The 17,208-nt window shown below is 37.6% G+C and overlaps 1 protein-coding gene across 4 annotated transcripts in view; it reads right to left on the reverse strand.

Moving 5' to 3' along the window:
• The window catches only part of grik4 (glutamate receptor, ionotropic, kainate 4), a 546,157-nt gene that overhangs the window by 332,469 nt on the left and 196,480 nt on the right, over positions 1-17,208 (reverse strand). For all 4 annotated transcript variants that reach the window (XM_088346500.1, XM_088346499.1, XM_088346496.1 and 1 more), the window contains exon 3: positions 1,088-1,221. In XM_088346500.1, the coding sequence (XP_088202626.1) occupies positions 1,088-1,169 (82 nt within the window). In that variant the 5' untranslated portion in view covers positions 1,170-1,221. The remainder of the gene's footprint in view (positions 1-1,087; positions 1,222-17,208) is intronic.

Raw genomic sequence — 17,208 nt, forward strand, 5'->3', positions numbered from 1 at the left:
AGTTTCACTCTTTCAATGAGACTTACTTTTTGTCATGTCCGTAACATGTTGAAGGGGAGGCGGAGACATACAGAATATCCTTGGATATTTCTTTTTTTTTTCAAAAGGTTCATTGTGTAACACACATCGAACAACCAAATGAAAAGGAAAGAAAAATAAGAAAAAACAAAGGAAAAGAGAAATACATGAAAAAGAAAAAGAAAAAATAGGGACAAATATAAAAGTAGAAGAAAAAAAGGAAATTAAAGAAAAAAAATGCAACGGGGGAAATAAAAATATCCAAAAAATGAAGAGAAAAAAATACAGAAAATGGAGAAAAATGAAAGGAAAGAAAAAAGAAAAAAAAGATGTAATTATGAAAATGAAAAGAGACAAAGGGAAAAATTAAATAATACAACTTGAAATGAGCAATAAGTGTCTTACATTGGATTTTTTTCTGTTGTTTGTGAAAAGATAAATAATTAAAATCTTGGGCAAAAGACCGAACATAAAAAGGCTAGCCTTGGCAGCAAAATGGCGCCTAATGTCATCTGTTCCCTCTAGATGAGGATCATCTTATGTCAGATACATGCCAAATTCTCGACCGCCATGTATTTTTACATGCATAGACACTGTCCCTTTAAAAACCCTTTAGAAACTGAAAACGCTGCAACTACAGCTAAAACGGCAAAAGAGAGTGATGAATAAAAAAGGAAAGTTACAGTAAGTACTCACGTATCATCAAAAGTCTTGTGATCACTCTGTCAATCAACCCCCACCGCTCTGCACCACTTCCACGGCAACAACCCAATAAAAAACTCGAATATTTTTTATTTATATCTTATTATTGTATTTTGTATGTTTGACCGCAATGTAATTTACTTGAATATTTTTTGAATGAAAACAAAGCTGTGTTTTTTAGCTATTAAGGCTTATCAATGCTTTTGGGAGGTCAGGAATGGACCAATGAGTTTTTATTTATTTCATATCCGGAGCAATTCGGGCACAGTCCCGAAACAAAAGTAAGCTCATATGAAGAGGTACCACTGAATACATTTAAGGAACCATAGAGTGATTTTGTAACTTATCATTGTAAATTGGGACGTACCAATTCTGAAGGAGAGCGGGCCACCTGAGGTGCTTGTCACCCACATGGCTAAGAAGAGCAGAAGCGCCCAAGCTGTGAGCATCTTCTATAACTCCTCATGGGTCCTTGCCCGGGGGTGCCCCTGTCACAGCCACCTGCAAAACACAAAGTACAGCAAAAGTGAAAGAGTGCAGGATATGTTATGTAAAAAACGACGGGTAACGGCTTTGCAATCAACTTGCCGGAAGCTAAGCATCTGTTGAGCTTCATTCCGAACTGCTACACACTGCAAACATTTTGCGGTTTGTTGTCTGTGTGTGTCTACGGTTGCATGCTGGGAAGCTGTTTGCCAACCTATAAAACGGTTGCTAGCTTGATATGAGTTCTGCGGCGCAACATTTAACTTCATTTGAATTGAGGCATTTGTTTGGGCAAGTGTCAGAAAAGCTCAAATTTCAGATGGGGAAAACAAATGACCGGAAGCTTTTAGGGTGTTTCAGTTTCAATCTCTCTGCAGCTGTGGTATGGTTTCAAAAGTATTTGCCAAATTTATTTCAACGCATTTTTTGTTGCTTTGTCAGGAACCCGGACAGTGAGGAGCAGAAGCACAGTGCAGAAACTTAGATTAGTATAGTAAACGGTGGTCTTTATTCTGGCACAGAAAGTCTGGTAGCATTGCAAAAGTAAGTAGAACACCGGGCTAAACAGTGAGTTAAACAGGTTAAACGGGTTAAACAGTATATCCTAGCAGCAATGGCGACATTCCAAAGAACTAGTAAGAAACCAAGTGAACTGAGTTCTAATAAAGGGAAGAGGGTGAGTTGTGATTGGAGGACACAAAGTTGGAAAATAAGGACAAGTGACCTCAGTTGTAAGGAAGATAATTGAAACTGGGGGTACGTGGCCAAATAAGGTTAGTCTCAAGAGAAAGAAGAGTAAGAGTGAGACAGACTTGTGTAGGATTGTTGCATGCTTCATGCTTCTTCTAACAATAATTATATATATATATATATATATATATATATATATATATATATATATATATATATATATATATATATATATATATATATATATATATATATATATATATATTTATATACATCTGGTTCAGTTTGAAAATAAAATAAAAATGACTGAATAGTGAGTCGTGTCTTTGAAATATCCCTACATTTAAAACAAAGCTAGTCCGTCAAGGCGGAATAAAAACATCAACATATTAGTAAGTAAGGCCTTTGTTTTGTTGTCCTACTGTTCATTACTGAACAAATGTTTCTGCTGCACTGTCTAGACATGTATTTCTAACTATGAATACAAAAGTTGCAGGAATAAAAGAGTATAAAGGAGCAGTTGCAAAGTTGAGTGATGTAAAAGACGCCGGCAGTCAGATGTGAGGCTAATGAAGCATATTTGGAAGGCAAGGACATGGAGTCCCTCGTTATCGGACTCATTTACGTCCGCAACAATAAACCGGCTCTTTATTTACAAACGCCATAACAGTGCAGCGATTACTTTTGATATGTGAAGCAATGTTGGTCAACATGAAAAAGCCTACAAATAAACCAACATTTGTTTGGTTATTTTTTTGAAAATGAAACAATTAACAGCTCCTCACGAATAATGAGCAATTTCTGCTAAGTGAGTCCTTGGATAATCATAGTACAGTGGAACCTCGGTTTTCGAACGCCTCTCAGTTCGAACAAATCGGTTCTCGACCAAAAATTTCGAGAAATTCTTGCTTCGAGTTCGAACGCCGGTACGCTAGGGGCGATGCTGAGCTGCGTACGAGTGTAGATTGCCCCCACCCCTCGTGAAGAACTGTTGTCACGGCAACGCTCACTCCTTCTCTGCTTTCGTTTTTCAAAAGCAGTGAAGGGAGTGATTTAACTCCTAATTATGCCTCGGAAGAAGGTTGGTGCAAGAAGCAAAGTTGCTACAGGTGAAAAAAGAGGAGTAGTGCGTACAACTATTGCATTTAAGAAAGAAATAATAGCAAAATATGAGGAAGGTTGTGCGAGTTTCCCTTCTTTCAGGAATACAGCATGGCTTCTGCAGACAACCGCTAAGGTAAGAAATCCTACTCATAATTATTTTCTTTATCCTTTAACTGCTCACCACTTGTTGTGGAGACCAGGGTGCTAAATGACGTGTAAACAACCTGATTTTTTTATTTTTACACGTTCATGTTAGCATAATCTTTCGTACGGATTAGCCTGGGTTAGCTTCATGTTTACTTCCGTGGTAAACATTTAGGGTGTTGGAACGGATTAAAACAAGTTTACATTACTTTTAATGGGAAAAAACAACTTCGGTGATCGTACAAATCGGTTTTCATACAAAGAAATGGAACGGATTATGGTCGAGAACCGAGGTTCCATTGTATTCATTATCAACGTTAACCTAACCTAAACCTCCTGGATATTCACTATGATTCATAAGCACGGTTGCAGAATTATGGCATACAATTCAATTACAAAATTACATTTTGTGTTATTCGAATTATATCAGACACCATTGTTATGAAATAGTCCATTTACAACATCGACACTCACCAATAACAAACAAAAGCATCAAGTTCAGAGTAGAACAAGCAGATATTATGTATAATAACGAGTTTATGTATCAGTGCAATAAAATAATATTTAATGTGTTTCAAAACGCAGCCACAGAGTACACAACGATCTGATCTGTTCCACCACACGTTGTGAGGATGTTTCCCATAACAAATAATGAATGTTGCATTAATCAGTTCACCCAAGCCCATCTGCCAGCACCGAAAAGCTTTTATTAACTGTAGAGTGTTTTAGCAGAGGGGTAGGCAATCAATGACCCGTGAGCCACATGACCGACTCCAAACTGTTTATTCAGGCCTGCCAGACAAAAATGTTAAAAATATAATGACATATATACAAAATTGAAGATATATGAGACAAAAAATTCCCCTTTGAGACTACTTGTGATTAAAGCCTATACAAATAAACATGACTTGCTGTTCTTGTCCCCAGTATCTCTTATTGCGTCTCCCCCACATAAACAAAATATATAATTCACATGAATCATTAATGTGGACTTTTAAATAGCTGGCTAAAGTTTTCTGTACTTGATATTTTTTATTTTGTATTTCATTATCAAGATATGAGTTAGTGAAATGTCATGCAAAAAAAACAAAACTTCTGGGGTAACCCTGGTACATTATTAATGAACCGTATCAAACTTAACGTTTATGTGCTTTAAATTTGAGCATTTCTCGATCGATTCTATGATTTTTTTATAGATAAATAAGAAATGATTTTTATATACGTTTTTTTCCCCTTGTGAACCGCTGAAGTATCCAATATTTGTTTTTCCCCATCGTCCCACCCACCTGCCAGATTTTTTAATCCACCCCTGATTAAGCGTCATTCAAACAACAGTATTTTTTCTGAACTAATGTTATGGATTCTATGTACATATCAAACATTTAGTCATTTATCAATAAATGTGACTGCATCTGAAGCTTGTATTTATTACTGTCACAATTTTAATCCTGGAATTAAAATTAAAAAAAAATAAAAATAAAAACTCAACCACATGCGTGAAATCACTCTCCTCCCCCAAACTTCCCCCCCAACCCCAAGTCTGTATTACCGCATGCGTAAACCAAGCTTGAGTTTCTGTTGTCTTAATTGTTCTGGATTGGACAAAGCCCTGCCCTGTTTTTTCCGAGCCTTTTGTCGGTCAATTCCTGAACCACTAAAATGTCAAGGTTTTAAGTGTGCTCTCCAAAAAAAATACATCCACAGCCAAGAAAGGGATTGCTTATTCAGATGATCGCTTTATCAAGGTACGTAAGAAATGCTGGCTTCTTCTGAGCGCAGATCAAGAGCCAATTTTCCACTTTGGGTGCTCATGCTCCATAACAAAGGAAGTCATTTCAAAGCAGTTGAGGAAGGTCATTGAAGTACCAGCGACTGCATGATACAGTCACGCAAATCAGACAGGACAAACAAAAAAGACACAAGTGTGTCACCATCATCTGCAGGATCCGCAGAGGAAAGTGTCAGACCTATGAAGATGACTGACACTTCATACAAAACTGGAACAAAGGGACTTGATGGTTCCACATTGCCAGGGATAATCGATCAATTTAAGCTGCACCATATGTATATAAATATATATGTATGTAGACACACTTTTACATATGAACAAACAAAAACAAATTTTGGGGCTATGATTTTTACATGACACACCCCTTTAAATACTATAAGGAATTTATTTATCGTATTGAAAATTAAAACCATTTCAGGCATATTGAAAATCAAATGGTTCTCCTTTATGTAAAAGCCTGATCCCCTCTGCCACCACTTCTCTATAGAACAGGCCTCAGACTCATCAAATCAGTCTGGCTTCATTATGTCAAGGTTGCCCATTGCCCTCACTTGGCCCCGCCCGTTTGGCGCCAGCTGCAGCTCGTTGCCTGATTGGCTTCCCTCCTATTTAAGCTCAGTGCACTCACTCACCCTGGGTCAGTCCGTCAACGAACCTTTGCACCCGCAAGACGTGTGTTTTGACTCTGTCCGGTTTCCTGCTTGTTTATCCTGTCCGGTATCGATCCCGTCTATCTCGTCCTGTTTGATATCTGACTCCGGTCACCAGTATCGGGTATCGATCCCATTTATGTCGTCCTGTTTGATAACTGACTCCAGTCTCCAGTGTCTGGTATCGATCCCGTCTGTCTTGTCCTTGCTGATTTCTTGCTACATTCTCCGGTATCCTGTATCGATTCCGCCTGTCTCATCCTGTCCGATATCCTGCGCCAGTATCCGGTATCGATCCCGTCCGTCTCGTCCTGTCTGATATCTGACTCCAGTCTCCAGTGTGTAGTAATGATCTGTCCCGTCCTGTCGGGTATCGATCCCATCTGTCCAGTATCTGCTCGTGTATCTGGTATCGATCCTGGCTGTCCCGTCCTGTCCGGTATCTCCTCATGTATATGGTATCGACCCGGTCTGTCCGGCATCTGCTCGTGTATCCGGTATCCATCTTGTCAGCCTCTGGCTTCCAGTTTTTCCACGCCGGACTCTGTCTTACTTCTTCCGCCCAGCGATTGCCGAATCATTGGCGTTTGAGTTCACGCGCATGACTGCCCCATTCCCATAAATTTAAGTTTGTGTGAAAACGTTACGCATCTGGGTCCTCTTCCTGTTCTGGTTCTGACACATTATCCAACCGTTATGTATGTTTGTCATTTGGATGTTTTGTGTGTGTGTGTGTGTGTGTGTGTGTGCGTGTGTGTGTGTGTAATGTATTGTGATACTTGTTCTTTTCCTCGGTATAGTCGGTGGAAGTAAATTCCCCTAATTGGACAAAGAAACTAAATAGAATCAATGATTCTCAAAAATAGATTTATGTTTACTACGTCAGGGATAACACATTATCAGTGTTTGTAATTTTAGTGTTTAAATATTTGACAACGATGTACTTTATTGATCTATTAATGTTTTGGTAAATGTTTTCACCCGACTGTGTAGTACAATATCATAGAAAAAAATAAAATTCTGAAAGGAAACTTTAACTTTCCTCTAGATTGTATTCATTAATGCTGAGCATGTACATTCTTGTTTTAAACGTGTTTTACAAGACTTTTTTATACATTGTTCTATAGAACCGTGACAAAAAAAAAAACATTCAAAACAAATGGCTCCCTAATCTGCAGTCAGTCAGCCTCTGTTTGCAATTTGAGGCGGCAGATGGAAAGTTCGCAATAGTTCAAGAGTGTCAAGAAATGATTATCTCCTTATTTGCTTCCCATTGAAACTACGTAGTGTGAAGCTAGCTCTCGTGCACTGCGCCTTTGTTCTGCGGCAAAGCTGTCTGGTTCTGATGTGAATCACTAGTGTATGAGCAGACTGCTCGTATATCTCTTCCTCGAGTCACCAATTTGTCAGGACAATATACGTCCAGTGGCAATCGAATCCTCTCTGAGTAGAATCTATGTGATGAATGGAGCTGGCGCTTAATCACAGAACGCATCTTGCGCTATCGTCATGTGATGAATCAGGAGAAAAAGTGCAGTCAACACTTGGGGGTGAAGTAAAACATCACAATTCTGCCTGTTAGGTAAAGACAAATAAAGTTTAAGCAATGGAGTTGTGCTAACCAAGATAAACTTAGGAAGTCGATTGATGCCATTACATCCGTCTTCAAGTCCCTCACGAGCAGAAATATATGCTCTTTGGGTTGATGTGCAATCACTTAAGATTCACCCAATTAGCATGTCACCCTTCATCTTCTTCATTTCATCACCCTCAGCCTTATTTTTCCAACCAGAAATAAAATTATTACATTTAGGTTTGGCGGACGTTTGAATCCTATGAAGTTCCTTCACAAACTTTAACCTATTACAACTTAAATTAAAAAAACAAAACAAAAAAACACATATCTATATAAATATATATGTATAGTTGCAAAACAATGCCTCATTGAATATTTAAAAATTTTACCCGGCTACTAGTTTTAAAACAGGGTTACATTATGAGAGTAAGATATGATCGTGAGCAAACATGTTATAGTTTTGATTTTAAAGGGACTGTGTAATATATGACCACTAAATGTCGCTGTTTTATGTGGTGCGACCAAAAGTGGATGAAGAAAGGAAAGATACAAAGTATGGAGACGCAAAGTGAAATCTGCACCATTTTCTTCTTTTTTGCACAGCCTTTCACTAGATTTGTAAAATAAATTGAATTTTTGACCTATGAGTATTCAAACAGTGCCTTTTGTCAAGGTTGATAGTTCATGTATTTTATCTAATTTTTCAAATTAATATTGGTTTTGGTAATAAATAAGGTTTTATTCCACTAGGGGGCACTAAATATTACACAGTAGAGGGTTGAACTGCCACAGGTGCATTTCCCCTAACCTTTTCCAACCACCGACTCTACCAACATTAGAAAAGACCCACCATTCATCACAAGACCTTTTCGTTTACTGAAAGGGCATATGAGAGCCCTTCATCTATATGAAGTGACCAGACTCTACAGCTGAATTTTGAACCGCAAGAGTTTTCATTTATAATCAAAACCATAAATATTCACGTATGTGTGTCATGTTTCCTTTCAGAGATTTAGTTCATTGTGTGACCAAATTAGATGTTGCCTTTTATCAACAATTAGTATAATTAACCAATTGGAAAATTGTGAAAAGCCTTGTCAGGAACGTCAACCGGTCATGGGACATGTCTCTGACGACTGACAGCAGCGGCATTCAAAATCTCAGGCTCTTCTCCGTGGACAACGAGCCCAGGTTGGCCTTTGGGAACTAATTTGGGTGGTAAGAGCAAAACCTGCTGGCCAAATCAGTAAATACCAAACTAGATTCTGAAGAAAATAAATATAATTTGACCCCATGATGTTCCCTTAGAATTCGTATAGGATCGCGATCCAAGACGTACCAAAAGTAAATTGAATGCTGTTCTTGAACCATTTAGTGATTACGGATGATTTATAAGGTAAGAATTTGACATTTTGTCTAAAACTGAAATAATCAATGCAAGAGCTACTCACATTGAGTAATCTGAGTTGGAACACACAGAAATGTTTTATTCTCGCCTCATTTTTTTGTTTTGTTTGTTTTTTAAATACAATGCCAGCAAATGAGTGTAGCATGGGCTTCTCAGATGGAGAACTGCTGAGACAATAGCTTGAAGCCTTACATGGTACCTTATTAAATTTGATCACAATCTGAAAAAATAAAAAGTGCATTTTAAATATTTTTTCCAAGAGTAGGTTTAGGCGTTTCCAGAAGTTGCAATTTTGGCCAATTTTGCATACATTGTAAAAGAGTTGTAAACATTTGAATTCTCCTTCCAGAAGTCAAATCAATGATTGTGCACACTTGCCGGTAATAATGGTGCCTAAAAAATGAATCCCAGATTGCCTTGCGCACGTTATTTTAGGCTGATATTTGAAAATACCCCCAGAAAATGGCATACCCTTCTATGTACCGGGAGAGTTAACTATGGTCTTGTTTACTTTACACCGCTAACCGTTTTACCGGATGCTAACGTCAGCATAGCGCTAAATCTCCTGCCCGCTGCTATCAATAAACAGCAGCTTGCACACCCCAACGGAGCTTTATCGTCGACGGCGACTTTAATCGGGCATGTTTATGGACTGTACTCCCAAATCCATTCAATTGTGGACTGAGCAATTCGGAAAAAAACACTGGACTATGTGTAATGTAAGATCAAACATCAAACATTCCGGTTGTATCCAGCAACTCTGTTTGTCCCTCACCCCCTCATCATAAATATTTTACACGGTTGGATTCTATGGATTGTCCTTGATGTAACAAAGCCATATTTGCCGACATGCAAACCATTTGATGACAATTTGATGTAATGATGAGTTACACCGACTTTATAGTTTTCAGGTATTTTGGTTAAGACTGATCATGATATTTCAGTGACTGGTGACATCGTAAAGACACGCATATGTTTATCAAAAGTCCAGCAGCGGGCCGGCAAAACGTTTGGGGTTTTAAGCAACTTGGTCTACAGCACAATGTCAGTTTAAAGGCCATCCATACATTCATAGTTATGATGAAAAACATCATTAATGTCAAATGTATTCTTAAATTCCAGTATTTCTTGTTTAATTACAGGTGATATAGTTTCTAATGGACACACGGGCTTCACCTATTGTCCTTGTGGCTTATATGCACCAGTTGTACCTTTTTTTTTCCTCTATTTACCTTGATGGCCAATGTTAGCAGTTATTGAAACCTTGACTTTTTGAAAGCTGGCAAAATCTGAAACTGGCTATCAGCTATGAATGAGGTTTGGGTATTAATGAGGTTTTATGTGTAGCGACCCCTTAGTAATAATGTTTTATAATATTTTTTATAACTTGTATTTTTATTCTACTTTTTCTATTGTACACCTGCAAAGGAGATTGCATAAGGTGGCAGTCTGTTATTTTGACCTTATTCATCACTGATGCTTGTTATTTTGACTCTTATGCATTGTTTACATCATTGTAAGTACTGACTAAAAATGTTGCTGTTCTTTGATACCCACACACTTTATGGTATGTCTGCTTTTTAAGTTTAATAAAGAGAAAATGATCAGGGGAGTGCTTTTAGAAGGTTCGAGCGCGTTCTCCATTCAGGCCCCGGTGCTGTGGAATGCTCTTCCCCCTGAGATTTGATCTGCAACCTCAGTGGAAATGTTTAAATCTAAACTTAAAACACACTTCTATTCTATAGCAAATGAATAACCTACATTTTATGTTGACAATATCAGTGTGTTGTTTGCCCTCATGTAGGTTTTACATCAGGGGATGGTGTCATACTAGTCTGGGGTTTGCAATAATCTGTAGTCTGTGCAGCCCTTTGAGACCCTTTGTGATTAAGGGCTATACAAATAAACATGACTTGACTATAATTTCTTATCAGAGGGTTGGATCTTCTTGTTAAAAATTAATTGATGTATTATCTTCTTATTTTCAGAGTCTACTGAAATATAAACTTATTATTGTTTTTATTTTTAGTCCCTGGAATTTCTACCCCCTAATGTCCTCAATTATTTTCTAACTTTAATCACAATGTGACATTTTAATGTTATTTTTTTAAATTTACATTACATAACCAAATGTTTTCATTTACATTATTGCGCCTGAGAGCTAAATTCTGAGAATATCATTTGAAATGCAATGAGACTCAATACAATTGCAAAACATGTTAAAAAAAAAACCTGCATTACTTTGCTGAGTAATTACGAAAAAAGAAAAAGGCAAAATAAACTGTCAAAACAACCGCATAATTTATTATACCTTGTGTTAGAAATGTCTGAAAATAACAGCTGTAAAAAAAACGGGAAAAAAAGGATGCCCCCCAGGGACTTCGAGAAAGAGAACCTCAAATGAAGGGTCTCTTCCAAAAGTAATTGAGCATCGGAAATTCCTCGCAGCTTATTTCATTATGCTCACAAGAGGATTTACCTTGCTTCATTCTTCATGGAGGATGGATCTTGAGGAGGCGTCGTGTAAGCGATGCAGGACGTGTTTATGCCAAGAGTGCACGTTTAGTACGCCAACACCAAGATGAGATTCCCGACATTTAAATTCCTTCCTGAAATAGAATTTGTATTCTTGCTGCTTAATGTGGACCATAAGCAGATTTTAGGAATAATTCCTCACACCAACAAAGTGGTATAAAATATCTGAGCGTTTGAGAGTTAGATTAGGACAGATTTGAGAAAGGGGACTTGACCTGACCTGCTACATTGCAGTGACGTGCCCTTGCTCTGGCTCTTTCTGATGTTGAAGCACCCTTACACACATTATCCAGTAACCAGATAAGACCATTGGGTAGCGCATTGGCACATTGGTGCAACTTGCCCTGTTTTTTGTAACCTTCAAGATTAAATCAGAATGAGAGAGCTTTAAGTAGAGCTTTAGGTGGGATGTTTTTTCTTTTTATCTGAGAGCACTTTCCCTGGGACTTCTTCGCAAGTTCAAAATCCATTGTCTTCTCGCATCATTTAGTGTTTACTAAAGTTCACCCTAAATTGTGACGCAAAACCCTCTTGAGAATAGAATGCTGTACTGTGCAGACAGGTTTGTTTAGAAAATGAGAAAAAAAATAGGTGTACCTTTCCTGTGGCTTGGTATGAATAGGTATAGATGGACAATCATATGCTCTGCATTGTATCCCATTTTCAATTTGAGTCTGACCTGAATACTGAACAGGCGGCAGATTGGGAAAAGAAATTATTGGCTATTGCAATGTTTTGTCTTTGTTTCCGTTCCAAAAAGGGATAAATAATTGTTCTCAGAAAAGCTTTAAACAAGCCAAGTGTTTATGAGACATGTTCTTCAAACTTTGAAGATTAGAACCTCCTCCATGCAAAAAGAGTTGGCTGAAAAAATGAATGAATTTGATTAGTATGTCTTTTTTTCAAATATCACAAAACTTAAAATATTCTGAATTGTAAAAATTGATGATTTTTAAACTGGTGCTAATAATCCAACTACCTAATTATGGAATCGTATGGTGAGGTGTGTTGTTTGAGGTGTCCCTAAAAAGTTGAAAGTAGAATATTTTATCTTTTAAGTGTGTTTTAACAAAGACCAACTGAATTCAAAGAGCCCTAATATATTTGTTTCTTATCACAGCTATATACTTTACTGTACTTGAAGCAAAGCTGTTCGGGGCAGAACCCATTAGGAATATGTTTTGTGGGGACGGGGTGGAAGAGGTTGTGTAGAATGACTTCAATCTTACTCCACGTGTACTTTTTTTAGTGTAGCTCAAATTGATCAAAATAAGGAAAGGTATGTTTCAAGTACAGTTCTGACACCAACCCAAACCACCAAACCAAAAAAAAGACTGAGTCCGGCCATTCTCTGACCACATTTTACCCATAGTTCCGAGTTGAACATTTTGCGCAGACAGGAAGAGGCTTAACAGGATGATATCCCCCATCAGAGTAGACAGGGGACTTTAAACTGAATACAATAGAAAATATATGATAGCTAATAAATGAGTAAGTGTATAATAGCTAATAAGATATTTGAGACCTTCCAGACACAAAACCTCAGATTCTCACGAGAAAGCTTCATACGGATTACACTGAAAACCAATCTGGGGTTTACTTCGTAGAGTGATTTCGAAGGGAGCTGCAGGTGCAATAGGATCACAGGTGAGACTTGTGGCGAGGTTGTCGGCATTGTCCCAAAGTGGCAGGATGAAAAGGGATCTGAGTGACAAGGCAGAATTGTCTGACAGCTGCTCGACATGCCTGTCTCAGCCACGCTGTACACAATTCAAATATCACAACTGCCAATCAAACATCAAACGCAAAGTAATTCACTTGTAAATGCCTTATTACATCTGACAGTGGGATCCAAATACACGTCACGGGTATAATAGAAACCTTTGAATTTATTCATGTCCTGTTGAGCTGGGAATCCCTAGAGTGGATTCATACTATGTGCAGATGGTAATAAATGTTGTGTATGACGTTCTGCTTAGGAAAGGTGCGAGAAGATGTACATATTATAATTATGCATGATTACATTCACACTTGAGTTCCGAGAGAGAGAGAGAGATAGTGAGAGAGAGACACAGTGTTCAAATATTACAACAGATGAGGGAACAATGAAGTCTGCTGAGGAGAAGGGTAGTTTCAAGTGTTTGCGTATAGAAAACAGCTGCCACACTTCAGTTCCACAGAAGGACACAATATGACGTGCAATGGACTTTAATGCTATTAGCTATGCGTACATTATGAACCTTGAGTATGAAGATTAGGCTGAAACGTGACTGGAAAAGCAAAGTAGTGACTTTAGAACTGCCTGGGGAAAACCTGAGCTTTGTCAGCCCTTTCGCACACATAGAAACTTAATTGCAACATACTATAACCAGGCTTGGGTAGGGTTACTTTAACTGGGTTACTTTCAATTACTTTTGGATTACTTCAATACCAAATATGCTAATAAAAGACCAGAGAAACTAAATATGAATTAATTACTAAATTTTGTGCAGGCTTGGGGAGTAACGGAATACATGGAACGGCAAAAATGATGTTGGCAAGCTGTTTGGATTTATTTTCATTTTGTTTCTGTCGCATTTTATGTTAGTTTTGCCGGAGCTCAAAGAGATCAAAGCCAGGAGAGAAAGCTTACCACGTGTTGTGAGACATAATGTTATTCATATTTAGTTTATTTTGTCTTTTATTAGCATATTTGGTACTGCAGAAATCCAAAAGTAATTGAAAGTAATCCAGTTAAAGTAACCCTACCCAACCCTGACTATAACCCTGCAACATGTTCTTTCTTCCTTTCAGATTCAATATTTAAAAAAAAAAAAAAAATCACTGAGGGAATCTATTAAAACTAATAAAACCAAGTATTCTAATTGTTTTTTGCTCATTATATTCCTTTAAATAATTTTCATTTTTATTGTTTATTAAATAAAGTAATTTAAAAAGAAATAATCGAAAAACGGACTACATTTAAAAGTCAAAGCTATGTAAAATCCACACTGACACATGCCCAACGATTTGAAGTTGGCATATTGGCAGTCATCCCGATGAAGGCAAGCGTGAAAGAGACAATTTTGTCCTCCTACTTTGCTTTCCTTTGTCAGCTCTCGGTTTGAGCAGTCGAGCAGGACCTGAGGCAGTAACAAACCCTTAATCGATAGCTATTGTAGCGGCACAGGTCCGCTCTAGTCTGCCATCCATACATTTTGTCTAGTCCAATCTTTCACCTCTGTGTGCAATCATGACTACAGAGAAGTCGGTAATGAAAATTTCCTTTAGATTCAATCGAGTAGTTGTCGGCTTACCTCGAAAAACAACATTTAATACAATATACAGTATTCTCTCAATTTTCACGGCTAATCTCTGCAATTATAACCTGTATCAACCTCCTTAATTATGCATTATTTGGCTGTTGCGACTTATAATCCGAAACAACTTGTAGTCTGGAAAATACAGTAGTCCGTATCACAGTTGTAGCCATCAATACACAGTGCATTTTATTTGGATTGCTCTAATCAGCGCCTAGGAAAGAGAATTCATTATTCCGGTCTTTTTGATCATAAATAAATACTTTCATACCTGTGTCGATCAAATATCAATGTACGGTTAGTTGAAAGGTGTCTTCCTCATGGCATTGAGGGGGTCATTAACATTTTACTGGCACAATGCCACCTGGAAATGTGTTTGTCTATCGATCCAAAAATAGAAATGATTGGCCTGCTTTACAGCACGCATCATTTTCCATATGTCACAGTTAATTTAAGGTTCATAATGGGGAATGTGGTCAGAATCAATGTGGAAATCTTCAAATTTTTGCCATGTAATGCTGCAATAACATACAAACTTGAAAGTAATCAATAAATTCCTTTAAGACGGTTCGTACACCTATTTCATGGCCAAATTTAAACACTTTTTATGGACTTTAAAAGCCATTTTTTTCAATTTATTTAGTAGCATTAAAATAAAAAATAAGGTGTGAGTCATGTGTTTTGCAGAAACAAAATTATATCTGTGATCTACAATTGCAATTTTTTAATCTTAAATGTACATTTATCAAGAAATTATATATTTTTTTAGATCATGAGTAAATAGCGAATATGATTATGGATCTAAACAATACGGTAGTAAATGTGTGTTGAGACTGAACTCTCCCCCATATGGGTGTTAGTTAAAATGATAATAATATGTAGCCACTGGGAACTGCTACCAAATGAATGTCCATAATTGATACGTAATCTTGACACCTATAGACATTTCCTAGTGCCCTATTTAGGTGTAGCATGTACCTGTTCTCCTGGCCAGGACCAGTATCGCGCGATGACGCTTCATAGGACAAGCTAATGCCAGCTGGTGTTAATCACGAGGGACGAAGAAGTGTAATGAGAGAGTGAAGCCACAAGAGAGCAGTATAGGCTCAAGACTGCTTGAGAAAAATGGCCACAAATTCAATAATTAACTAGCACTTCACTCAAAACTCAAGCACTTTTCAATACTTGAAAACACAACATTGAAATTCAGGCATTTTTAAGGATTGCAAGCCCCCGTACGAACGTTGCACTGTACTTTCTTGAGGTCAACAAAAAAGTTGGTTCCATTGCATTATATTCAAAGCACTTCCATACCGCGTTAGCAACTCATTTGCTAACAATAAATGTTTTTTTGTATCTCTCTTTTAGTCTTCCCCATCGACTACTTTATTTTGTTTGGGTAATACATTGCATTGATTGTTTTTGTTTTTCCCTCCCATTGCAGGACTATTAAATGCTTACTCTTTTCTATACTTCCTTTCCAAGCTGAGCTAACAATGGTGTCTGATTGGTGCACTGCTCCGAATATAGACGCTGACAAGTGGCCCGGGGAGAGGCAGAAATCAGGGTTATTTCATGAAGCAGAAGATTAGGGCAGGAAGGAAGAGCGAAAAGGGCAGCCTGAATCAAAGATGAATGGCTGCGGAACAAACGATCGTCTGATCCGTCGCCACTCAAGTGCCCACCTCTAAATGAGTATACAAGTCAAACTGCGGTGTTTGACCCCAACCTTTATGTTTTTTGGGGACCCTTTTCCCGTTTCATTCATTTTGCAATTTCTGGAACCCCGAGGGCGTGTATCGGAGGTGGAAAGCCGCCCAATAAGCCAGCGCTTCATTTTGTCTGCACATTCAAGCAACTGAGCTTTTCGGCGAAAGCACTGGAGGGAAACAGACTTCATTTCAAAATCAATGTCCCACTAAATTGTAACAGCTTGTCACTCTGGTTTAACAGCTGTATTGGTTAAGCACCGAGGGCGGCTTTTTTTCTTTTATTTTTACTAGCTTGATTCTTGTCTGCATGAGAATTACGGTACTGTTCAAAATAATAGCAGTGTAATGTGACTAACCAGAATATGTCAGGTTTTAGTATTTTCTTTTTTATTGTTGCCAAAGAAGTTACCAGTATGCTTAGTGGATTCTCAGAAAACAATCAAGACCCATGTAACTTGAATACTTTTGATTATATTTGGGTTAGTCCAACACCAAATATACATTTAAAAGATAAAATAAATATAATTTGAATTAAATTACTAAATTCTGTTTGAAATAAATGAATAATGGGACCTTAAAAAAGTATCAAAGGAAACGAAGGTAAGGCAGTCGCTTGTAGTCATACAAAAAAAAGTGCTTACATTTCAACCATGTAGTATATTTTATCAAGCCAAAATAAAACGTTTTCTTTCAAATGACAGACAAGACACTGTCTGAGTTCATATTAAGAGCACAATAGGAACTCAATATTGCTTTTAACACACCAAGCATCCACATTCTAAATGTTTCAAGTGCCAGTGATTAAAATCATGATAGACACAATTCATTTATCGGCACATATGTATATGTTAATGTCGTTTCTAACAAGATTGTTATTCTGACAAGTCATCCTTATTTCACTGAATGTAACTGTAATTTGATCATGCATACTGTATAATAAGAGTATATTATAATGACAATAATTCTCATTGGTGCTCATGGTGACAACTGACTGGTATGTGGTGTGTGTCATATGAGTATCTTTGAACTTGCTGCCTTAGTGGGTCCTCCCCCAGGCATCAGGACCACTATGAGTGTCTTGAACTTTGTATTAAA

This window comes from Urocampus carinirostris, chromosome 10 (genome assembly GCF_059441175.1).
Source record: "Urocampus carinirostris isolate Australia breed hairy pipefish chromosome 10, RoL_Ucar_1.0, whole genome shotgun sequence".
Taxonomy (NCBI): Eukaryota; Metazoa; Chordata; class Actinopteri; order Syngnathiformes; family Syngnathidae; genus Urocampus; species Urocampus carinirostris.